The 12,451-nt window shown below is 39.2% G+C and overlaps 1 protein-coding gene across 1 annotated transcript; it reads right to left on the reverse strand.

The window, feature by feature from the left end:
- Positions 1 to 5,327: 5,327 nt before the first annotated feature.
- On the reverse strand, positions 5,328 to 6,235 carry LOC119879205 (UDP-glucuronosyltransferase 1A9-like; the record flags this gene model as incomplete). The annotated part of the gene is given in 2 exon segments (XM_038589605.1): positions 5,328 to 5,656; positions 5,659 to 6,235. Coding segments are annotated over 2 exon segments (852 nt in total), but the record flags the coding sequence as incomplete, so codon positions are not given.
- Positions 6,236 to 12,451: the final 6,216 nt, after the last annotated feature.

A 12,451-nucleotide genomic window follows, 5' to 3' on the forward strand; every position in this document is an offset into this window, starting at 1 on the left:
ACTATAAGGGAAGGTAGGTACATAGTATATGGAATATTCCAACTGCATTTTACAATATTCTGTAAATCTAAGTCTGTTCTAAATTAAAATTTATTTTTAAAAGGAGAATCCAGGGCAACTAAATAAAGGCTCACTTAGGTAAGCAGCCAACTCGTGGTATAAGCTCAGATCATGAAAACAGGGTGGTGAGGAGTCCCAAGACCAGCACCATGCTCAGCAGGGAGTCCCTGAGATCCTCTCCCCTTTGCTTGTCCCTCCCCCTCGCTTCTCCTCCACACTCACACACACTCTCTCTTTCTTTCTCTAAAATAAAGAAATAAAATCTTTAAAAGGAGAAAAGAAAGAGAATGAAAGAGAGAAAGGAAAGAAAAGAAAGAGAAAGACGAAGAAAAGAAAAAAAAAAGAAAGAAAGAAAGACAAGAAAGAAGAAAAAAGAAAGAAAGAAAGAGAAAGAAAAAGACAAATACAGATCACAGACTGGGAGGGAATATTTGTACAGCATATACCTGATTAAGAACTTATGTACTGAATCTATTAAGACTCTTGAATCTCATGAATAGGGAAACATTTTTTATATACACAAAGATTTGAACAGACATTTCACCACAAGACATAGAGATGGGAAACAGGCACATGGAAAGGTGCTTCACTCATTGTTCAATAGAGATGTCAGTTATAGCTACAATTTTTTGCACACATCTTAGAATGGCTGAAATGTGAAAGAGAGACCACACCCATTGTTAGTGACTCTCTGGAAGGGCTGGGCACTCATTTGCTGCTGGTGAGACCCTACAGTGGATCAGCAGTTTCTTAGAAACCTACACCTGCCATAACAGCCCAAGGCTTCCCATTCCTAGGTATTCACCCCGGAGAAAGAAAGTACACTTCCTGAGTGGCTGATACTTTTCATTTTCTGGTGAAGTTCTGACATCTTACAAAACCTTCTGACTGGGGACACCAACACACACACATGCTTCCCCAGCCCTGATTCTTAGAGATCCCAAGAAGCCCAGCCCACTGTAAGCCTTTGAGATGCAAACTACCAATCCAGAGCCATAGGAGACAATATTCCTCTGCCTTAATCATCCCAGGCCTAGGGACCAGGCAACCAGGGAACACCCCTATAGCTTAGAACCCCCAGAGTTCTTCACACTAGCCAGTCCTAGGCCATTTGCCCTGCCCTGACTTGCCTTTCCATGAAAACACCAATGAAGTCAGTGACCCAGGCCCTGTCCTGGCTCCTGCTGCTTCTGCCTCCTGACCAACCCTGGTGCTTCCCCATGTAGCCCTGCGTGGCAGCCCCTTTCTCTAGGACTTTGAGTAATATAACTTTGTTTCCCTGAGCCTCTCCTGTGTCTCCTCTTATGGCCGCACCTAAGGGACCATCATATAAAAGGACACAGAATGCTTCCATCCAAAACCATTTGTATGGGATACGAATATTCAGAGCCACTTTATTTGAGCCACAGAAAACTGGGAACAGCACAAAGACTTATCAACATGTGACTGGATAAAGTGCGCGTTATCCACAATACAATGCTTCTCTACAATAAATAGGAATGAACTACTACACATGAAACAACAAGGATGAATCTCAAAATAATTTTGCTAAAAAGCTATGTCAAACAAGAGAGTCCATATTGCATAATTCCATTATGCAAAATTCTAGAAAATGCAAATTAAATAGAGTGACAAAAAAGAGAGCAGTGGTGGCTTTTTTTAGGTGAGTGTTGTATTACCATATACCTAAACTTACCTTTTCTTACTAGATCCCTCTTCTCCCTCAGCATCTTATTACTGACCATCCCCTAGGGGAACCCAGAAAACTTGTACTCCATCTCCAAAGGGATGGGAAAATCTGAACAACTATTTTTTTATGGCTCATGAGCTAGAATGGAACTTACAATTTTAAAGAACTATAAAAAACAAAGCAACAAACAAAAAGGTTATTAAACAGAGATCATATATAACCCTGCAAAGGCTAAAATATTTGCCCTTTAAAAGGTTTGCCAATCTCTGAGGCAGCATTGTTAATTTACACAAACTAACATGTTCCCTCTTACAACACTAAAATTCACTTTTAATGTAAGGATGATGGAAAGAGTTTAATTATTCTTATCTCCCCCCTCCAAATTTCCTGATATCACTGGCATGTTTTATAAAAGTCTATACATCCTACAAGCCAACAGATACCTTGGTTCTCATTTACTGCAGTCATGCTAAATAAACCCATCATTATCTTAGTTTCATATATGGGCACGTGTACCTAGTATGAGTGCAGTTTCTTCAGCTATGTGAAGATTCTGGTGGCTCTGCTCATTTCAAGGTGAGCAGAGCCCCCTTACAAAATGCTATCCTTCCCAGATATGCTTCAGGCTGTGGGTAGTCTGAGTTACATAAACAGCATGCCCACAACACAGATTCACTGAGGGCATGATCCATTTCTAGCCACTACTTAATTCAAAGGGAAAAATCAGGTTCCCACTATATGAGAAAACATGACTTTTGCAAAATTTACTGAGCCTTCAGTAAGTCTCTAATAAAATAATTAACTGAAACATGCCACCAGGTTCTTAATTTGGATTTGGATGCAATGTACTCATCAGAAATCTTACTCTTGAATTTTTCAAGACCATGTCAATCCCAGTGATTGAACCCCAAATCAAACTGGCTGGACCAACTATTTAACATTATTCAATAAGAACTATTGAATAATTGTTCTGAACTAATTGTTCAACAATGTTTCTGAAGGACATGCTCCAATAAGGCAAATAAGATGTATGAATTTGGGGAGGGATTATTACTGGCAGATGATATTGTATACCTAAGAGTCTTAGAAACTAAGAAGAGAAATTAGGAATGTGGCTAGATAGAAGATAAATGTGCAAAAACCAAAGCTATACATTAATTACTAATAATCACTTCAAAATAGCAATGAAAAATGCCCTGTTCACAATAGTTTCAAAAATAGTAATATGCCTAGGAATAAATGTTACAAGAAAAGTGAAAGGCATATAAAGTAAAATGCAAAAGTTTATTGATACATATAAAGTAAGATCTGAATAAATAAAGAGAAATACTACAATCCTAAATAGGAAAAGTTCCAAGCAAAATGATGTCATTCTCTCTCAATTTAATAAAAGCATTTTGTCATATAATCAGAACCCTATTGCTTTATTTTATTTAAAACTAGATAAAACAATTCACAATTTTGTGAAGGAGAGTCAAAAACAAGAATCACCAAAAAATTTAGAAAAACAGTGAGTATGAGCATTACCTTACGACATATTAAAACAGACTATAGAGCTACTACAATAAAAATATGATACTGGCACATGAGTAAATAAATAAATCGATGGAACAAAACTGAGAGTTCACAAATAGAGTTCAAAAGAGTAAATAAATCTGGAAATTTAAAATATGATAAAGATGCATTTCAACAGATAAAGAATGGTTTCTTCATTACATGATGTTGGATCCTTGTACCATATAAATTCTTCACTGTAAAAAATGTATTAACCCTGGAGGAATTAAAAATACTAAGACATAGTATGGAAAAAGTGTTTATATATCTCAGGCTTGGAAAGACCTAAACAAGGTGAAATCCAGAAATCACCAGGAAAAACGGTAACAAGTTTCGCCAACCAAAAATGAAAACTCTATATGACAGAAGATAAAGAATAGTCAAAAAATATTTGCAGTACATAAAAAGTGTTAATATTAGTAGTCCTACTACTCAAAAGACTTACACTCATTTCTCTAAAAAAGACAAATGGCCCTAGAAAAAGGACTAAAGAAGGTGAATACATAATTCCCAAAAGATGAAATCAAATGGCCAATTTATCTATGTAGAATATTTTTTTTCTTTCTTTCTTTCTTCTTTTTTTTTTTTTGTTTTTTTGTTTGTTTTTTTTTTTTTTGGTTAAAAGAGTTTTAGAAGTCTGACAACATTTGAAGCTGGAGAGGATATGGAAAAACTAGAGCTCTCATGTACTGTTGACCAAAGTGTCAGATTGTTCAATCTTTTGAAAGCAATTTGTTGAATTGGTTATAAGATAATATGGGTGTACCATTTGGCCCAACAACCCCTACTCCTAAGGATATGCAGCCTATACAGACAGAACAGCAAGACTGTTGAAATGTGAGAATGCAAACAAATTATTTAAAAATGTGTAGTATAGTCTTGCTTATAAAGGACACAGTGGGGAAAAATTAAAAATCTATCGGTATGGATGAGTTGAATGAACCATGGTGTATCCAAAGTAAAGAATTTTATGTAACTATTAAAAGAATGCAACAGGGGCACCTGGGTGTCTCAGTCAGTTAACTCTCTGCCTTGGGCTCAAGTCATGATCCCGGGGTCCTGAGATGTAGGCCTGCATTGGGATCCCTGCTCAGCAAGGAGACTGCTTCTATTTTTCCCTCTGCTGTCCCCTCCTTGTGCTCTCTCTCTCTCTCTCTGTCTCAAATGAATAAATTAAATCTTTTAAAAAAGGGATGCAACAGATTTTTATGGATTGACTGTAAAGATGTTCATAATTTATTAGTTAGTGAAGAAACCAAGGTAAAGAACAATAGGTACAATCCATTATAGATTTTATTTTAATAAAATAGGTGTGACAATTTACATTAAATATGCATATACATAAAATAATTTCAGAAAAATGGGAGAAATACCATACAAAATATCTAAGGGCAATTCTATAAGGCAATACGATTATTCCTATATGGGACAACTGGGTACTCAGCAGTTGACTATCTGCCTTTGGCTCAGGGCCTGATCACAGAGTCTCAGGATCGAGTCCAATATTGGACTCCCTGCACTGAACCTGTTTCTCCCTCTGCCTATGTCTCTGCCTCTCACTCTCTCTGTCTCTCATGAATAAATAAATAAATAAATAAATAAATAAATAAATAAATAAAAATAAATAAATAAAATCTTTAAAAAAAAAAAAAAAGGATTATTCCTGTATGGCAAAATCTATGACATTAGATCTCTTTTTAAAAAACTGAAATTTCAATTCTTAGTGTGTTTTTCAGTAGTTGCCAAAGGATAGTACTACAAAATGCACCCTAGAAATTATATACAATTATATCAATTGTATACAAATACATGTCAAAGAGGGCAGCTTTATACTTTGCTAATGCATGAATCAATGAATTGGCACAAAAGAATTCTTTCAACCAGGAAAAAAAATCTCCAAATGCAAATGTCAAATCTGGGGTTCAGGAGTGTAAATGTCAAATCTGGAGTTCAGTGGGAATCTTATTTTTTTCTAATGTCCAAAGCCAGATTATTCTTACTACACAAAGAAGAGGTAACTTACCTTTGGCAATGTCTTTCCCTCCTGGCAGTTGATGCCTCCAATGAAGACCATGTTGGGCATCACAGGTTTGGGATAGTCCAAAACAAAGTCAGCTCTTAACAACCAAATTGACGTATGGCTATAGAGATCATAAGGCGTGACAGCTGTTTGGAGAATCTCAGATGCAACTTCTAAAGGAGTTTTTAAAAAATAGTGGCAAAATAAATGTTCCTCCAGGTGGAAGATGTGATTCCTCACTCTCTCTCTGAAACTCATGGCATCTGACAACATGGAGAAAGGTCTAGGAACATAAGAAAGGGGACTGGGGCATTGTGTGCTTTCCTCAAAAAATGGCAAAATAATCCCCTGGTGAAGACCACAGATGGGAGTGAAAAATACTTGGCTACAATTAAGCCACACACATCAAAAGGATCCAGAAACACTGCATCAAAAGAACTCTCCTTTATGTATTCTACTAATTTTGGATCACTAAACAAATTCTTACAATGTAAAAAAAGGTGTTCAAGACTGTCTTTTAATGGACTTAAGACCAAAAAAAGTGAGCTTTGCTGCTGAGTTTTCCACTGAGAATAAGAGAAATTCTTGAACATCTGATTCAACTCCTCCAGATTGTAAGTTGTGGAATAAGTCTTCACCGTAAAATTGGAGGATTTTCCCAGTTGCCAACTCACCTCTGGTATGATTAAAACCAACTCATGCCCTCTTTGGATGAGTTGCTCCACAACCAAACGCATGGTAAACCAGTGGCTCCCATCCATGGGTACTACCAGCAGCTTGCCTGCCTCAGCAAAGCCAGATGTCAGCAGGAGACACACACACAACAGAGGAAAGCCAGTCAAAATTGTGGCAGCCATTGGAAACCTGCAGTCCAGGGCAATCCAGCTGCTTGGGTTCTGAGCTGGTGTAATAGAGGCAGTCCGTGGAAGAAGTACAGGCACAAAGCCCGCCCCAGCGGAGGGAGTGTATTTACACAGTCATGAAAAAAAAAAAAAACTACACTCATTGCCAGTGATGCCCTCCTAAGAACGATAATGAATGGGTAGCATTTGCTGACAAACATGCTTCTAAATTTTCCAGACAGCAGTACCATTTGATCTTTGCCTTGGACAAAGATCATGCACTGTATGGCATGTCGATGCTCTTTTGGAAACAGAATTATTAGGCAATGTTTTGAGGACTCAGAGTGATAAAAAGGAAAGTAAATATCAATTAAAGTGATTTTTTCCAATTTTTTCCAAGGAAAACTTGGGTTATCTTCAGGATACATAAGACAATTTTGCCCAGAAAGAGATTGGCATCCCAGTTTCCAAGGAGGACATGAAGTCACTTACCACTAGCGTCCTCATGGACAATGGAACTGTATTCACAAGAGCCTCTAAAAAGCCTGGCATTGCCACCGGTTTTTCCACTTCCAAACCCTTTGTGGGCTACAAAAGGTTAAGAGTGCCAAATCCTGCCTCCATGGACCATTCTAGGAATTGATAGATGGAATAGGACTGTCCTCTATATTCAGTCACTTTCCCTACACACATCACATGCAGTGGGGTGGTCACTTGCCTGAAGCTTGCCAGAAGCACTCTGCTAGGCATCCTCTCTCTTTCCTCTGGGCTTCTGCATTCCTCTGTCTAGACCTCTCTGCTGAAGGCTGACCTAATTTGGCCTGCTACCCACCTGCAGGAATCTTTGTATCTGTCTCCCAAACTCTACTGAGCACTTGTTGACGCCAGAGGGTATATCTTCTTCATAGTTGCACTTTCCTTCTACAGGACCCATGCTATGCCTCACACATGGAAAGCACACAAGGACTTTTTGTTCCACTGGACTGGATTGCACTGTGTGAGTGCAATTATGGGTGGCTTAAGTGGTGCATGTCAGATAAGACCCTGAGAAACATTTACTGAGGGATTCTAAAGCCAACCTGGGGGCATAATCTTTGTTAGGGGCCAACATGGCTTCTTCTGAGTTGCCCAAACTACTACTAGACAAATAATAATATTTGCTTAGTCACCATTTATCAGGGACTGATGGACTTTCAGATGAATGTCTAAAAAACAAAAATGAAGGCACATGATCAATCTTTCTGGATGGCTTACTTCAGAATAGATATCAATAAGATATAAAATAGCAGAAAATCAATGAACCCAAAAGCTGGTTCTTTGAGAAGATGAATTAACCTGATGAAGCTCTAGCCAAACTGATCAGAAAAAAAAAAAGAGAAGAAAAAATTATCAATATCAGGAATGAGAGAGTTGGCATCACTACATATTCCACAGATGTTAAAAGGATAATAAGAAAGAATACCAAGAACAAATTTATGTCAGTATACTACAAGTTAGATGAAATGGACAAATTCCCCAAAGATGCAAACTATTAGTTTAACGGAGAAATATTACATAAATTGAGTAAAAATAATTTGTATATTTTAAGTTGAATTAACTTTGAATCCAAACGTTCCTACAAATAGAATTTCAAACTCAGATGGCTTCATTGATACAAGGTACCAAACATTGGAGGAAGAAATAAATTATTATTCAGAATATATCCTGAAAAGAGAAATAATATATTCTAGAGAACAGAAGCAAAGAGAACTTCCTAATCTTTCTAGGAGGCCACTGAGTTTGTCTATGAGACCAGCATTGCCACATATAAAACTAGATAAAGACATCAAAAAAAGAAAAATGTAAAGACCAGTACTCCTCATAAATATAAATCAAAAATTTGACACAAAATTTAGCAAACCAAATTAAATAATAAACTTATATAAAATATATTTTATCCCAGGAATACAAAGTTGTTTTATCAATAGAAAATCAGTCAAGGCAATTCACCATATAAATATATCATGCCTATAGAAATGATTATATGGTTTAGAAAAATATATATACACACATATATATACCATGTATATGGTATATAAAGATATATAATAATAATATACAAAAAGTAGTGGGTCTTATCTCAGAAACACAAGGCTTTTATCACTAGAAATCAATCAAGGTAATTCATCATATAAATAAATCATCCTTATGAAAATGATTATATGGCTTATAATCATTTCCATAGGCATTGAAAAGGTATTTGACAAAAGCTAACATCCATTCCTGATAAAAATTGTCAGAAAACTAGGATCAGAAGAGAAAGTACTATACCTAATAAAGAGCATCTGTGGAAAAATCCATAACTAACAACGCACTTAACGATGAATGACTGAATGCTTTACTCCTAATCACATACAAGTCAAGGATGACCATCCTACCACTTCTACTATTGTTCTGAAGATTCTAACCAGTGCAGTCAGTCAAGAAAAATAAAAGGCCTCCACTTTGGAAAGAAAACTCTAACTGCCTTCTCCACAGACAACATAATCATCTCTGTAGAAATTCCAAGGGAATCTACAAAATATCCTAGAACAAATAAGTTTAGCATTGTTGCAGGATACAAGATAAATACTCAATAATCAATCATATTTCAGGGCATCTGGTGGCTCAGTTGGTTAAGCAATCAGCTCTTGATCTCAGCCCAAGTCCTGATCTCAGTGTCCTGGGATGGAGCCCCAAGTCAGGCTCTGTGCTCATCATGGGGAGTCTGCTTCAGGATGCTCTTTCTTCTTCTGCCCCCCTTCCCCCTGATTGCTAATGTTCTCTATTTCTCTCTCTAAAATAATTAAATAAGTACACATTTATAAAAAAACAATCAAGAGAGGGTCCAAGAAGACAGATGAGAAGGAGGCCTTAGTTTCATCTGCTCCCAGGAATTCAGCTAGAGAGTACTAAATCATCCTGAACTCCCACAAACTCAACCACGGATCTAAGAAAAGAATAGCTGCAACTCTACAAATAGAAAAGTGACCACTTTTTGCAAAATAGGAGGCTGGAGATGTGAATCTGGGGTGATATATCAGAAGATAAAACCCCCCCGGGGGGGGGGGTGAGGCAAGATGGCAGAAGAGTAGGGTTCCCATGTCACCTGTCCCCACCAACTTACCCAGATAACTTCAAATCATCCTGAAAACCTATGAATTCGGCCTGAGATTTAAAGAGAGAATAGCTGGAACGCTACAGAGAGAAGAGGTTTTGCTTCTAACAAGGTAGGAAGGTGGTGGTGGGGGGGATAAAAAAGAATCAAGTGGGGGAGGGCCTCCCCAAAAAGCCAGGCTAAGAGGGGCAGGGACAGCCTCAGGGCAGGAGAGCCCTGCCCCGGAGAAGCGGGAACTTTAAAAATCCGCACCGGATTCTTCCCCGACAGAAAGGTGCTTAGCAGGGAACCCGGGCAGAACCGCAGGAGGGGCATTGGGGCCTCCAGGTACCTGGGGTCACTAAAGAGGAGGGGCACCCTGGTTAGATTGCTGCACCACGCGGGCTGAGCTCTGTAAAGGCCTGGAGTGCGCACCCGGTGGAGCCTCGGGAGCAGCTCAGGGGGTGGCTCCCTGTGGAAGGGGCCAGCCCCGGCAGTAGGATCCCACAGCACAGGGCCCGGAGCCCAGGGCACCGGGGACACAGCCCTGGACCCTGCGCTGCCCTTGGCACAGGCAGAGGCAGGGAGGGCACAGGACAGTCAGGATGCTCCTGCTGCCGGATGGCCCCGAGCTGTGCAGGTCAGCGCCCCCTGCCCCCTGGAGCATCCAGGCCCTTGTGGACTGGGAGACTGTGGGAGTCACTGCAGGAGCTGACTCCAGGGCTGGAGATCTGGCCGCCTCCAGTGGTGTTGTTCCTCCTGGTGTCACCCTGTGCCTGGGACAGAGTGGGCTGCCCGGGGACAGGGGCCTCATGGGGTAAACAGCTCCCACTGAGCCGTGCACCTGGCAGGGGGCCGGGCAGCTCCCTCAGGTGCACACACCTGAGCTTCAGCACAGCAGGCCCCTCCCCCAGAAGACCAGTGGAAGGACAGGGGAAGAGCAAGTTCTTGACTGAGAGCACTGGAAAGTTCCAGGGGAAGTCGAGGGAATTACAGTATATAGAACCAAAGGGTACCTCTCCTTTTTTTTTTTTTCTTTTTTTTTCTTCCTTTTTCCAGTACAACTTGTTTTTAGCCACTGTGCACTGAGCAAAATGATGAAAGAAGAACTCACTACAAAAGTAAGAATCAGAAACAGTCCTCTCTGCCACAGAGTTACAGATTTTGGATTACAATTCAATGTCAGAAAGCCAATTCCAAAGCACAATTATAAAGCTACTGGTGGCTCTGGAAAAAAGCATAAAGGATTCAAGAGACTTCATGAGTGCGGAATGTAGATCTAATCAGGCCAAAATTAAAAATCAACTACATGAGATGCAATCCAAACTGGATGTCCTAATGACGAGGGTTAATGAGATAGAAGAAAGAGTGAGTGACATAGAAGACAAGTTGATGGCAAGGAAGGAAGCTGAGGAAAAAAGAGAAAAACAAAAGACCATGAGGAAAGGTTAAGGGAAATAAATGACAGCTTCAGAAGGAAAAATCTGTTTAATTGGGGTTCCAGAGGGTGCAGAGAGGGACAGAGGACCAAAAAGCATATTTGAACAAATCATAGCTGAGAACTTCCCTAATTTGGGGAGGGAAGCAGACATTCAGATCCAGGAGATAGAGAGGTCCCCCCCTAAAATCAATAAGAACCGTTCAACAGCTTGACATTTAATAGTGAAACTTGCAAATTCCAAAGATAAAGAGAAGATCCTTAAAGCAGCAAGAGACAAGAAATCCCTAACTTACATGGGGAGAAATATTAGATTAACAGCAGACCTCTCCACAGAGACCTGGCAGGCCAAAAATGGCTGGCAGGATATATTCAGGGTCCTAGATGAGAAGAACATGCAGCCAAGAATACTCTATCCAGCAAGGCTCTCATTCAGAATAGGAGAGATAAAGAGCTTCCAAGATAGGCAGAAACTGAAAGAATATGTGACCACCAAACCAGCTCTGCAAGAAATATTAAGGGGACTCTGTAAAAGAAAGAGGAAGCCCAAAGAAATAACCCACAAAAACAGAGACTGAATAGGTATTATGATGACACTAAATTCATATCTTTCAATAGTAACTCTGAACGTGAATGGGCTTGATGATCCCATCAAAAGACACAGGGGTTCAGACTGGATAAAAAAGCAAGACCCATCTATTTGCTGTTTACAAGAGACTCATTTTAGATCTAAGGACACCTACAGCCTGAAAATGAAAGGTTAAAGAACCATTTACCATTCAAATTGTCCTCAAAAGAAAGCAGGGGTAGCAATCCTCATATCAGATAAATTAAAGTTTATCCCAAAGACTGTAGTAAGAGATGAAGAGGGACACTATATCATACTTAAAGGATCTATCCAACAAGAGGACCTAACAATCATGAATATTTATGCCCCTAATGTGGGAGCTGCCAAGTATATCAATCAATTAATAACCAAAGTACGGACATACTTAGATAATAATACACTAACACTGGGAGACCTCAGCACTGCACTTTCTGCAAATGACAGATTTTCTAAGCACAACATCTCCAAAGAAACAAGAGCTTTAAATAATACACTGGACCAGATGGATTTCACAGATATTTACAGAACTTTACATCCAAACACAACTGAATACACATTCTTCTCAAGTGCACATGGAACTTTCTCCAGAATAGACCACATACTGGGTCACAAATCAGGTCTCAACCGATACCAAAAGATTGGGATTGTCCCCTGCATATTTTCAGACCACAATGCTTTGAAACTTGAACTCAATCACAAGAAGGAATTTGGAAGAAACTCAAACATGTGGAGGTTAAAGAGCATCCTGCTAAAAGATGAAAAGGTCAACCAGGAAATTAGAGAAGAGTTAAAAAGATTCATGGAAACTAATGAGAATGAAGATACAACCATTCAAAATCTTTGGGATACAGCAAAAGCAGTCCTAAGAGGGAAATACATTGCAATACAAGCATCCCTCAAAAAATTGGAAAAAACTCAAATACACAAGCTAACCTTGCACCTAAAGGAACTGGAGAAAGAACAGCAAATAAAACCTACACCAAGCAGAAGAAGAGAGTTAATAAAGATTCAAGCAGAACTCAATGAAATAGAGACCAGAAGAACTATAGAACAGATCAACAAAACCAGGAGTTGGTTCTTTGAAAGAATTACTAAGATAGATAAACTATTAGCCAGCCTTCTTAA

The sequence above is a fragment of the Canis lupus genome, unplaced genomic scaffold (assembly GCF_011100685.1).
Source record: "Canis lupus familiaris isolate Mischka breed German Shepherd unplaced genomic scaffold, alternate assembly UU_Cfam_GSD_1.0 chrUn_S421H581, whole genome shotgun sequence".
Classification (NCBI taxonomy): domain Eukaryota; kingdom Metazoa; phylum Chordata; class Mammalia; order Carnivora; family Canidae; genus Canis; species Canis lupus.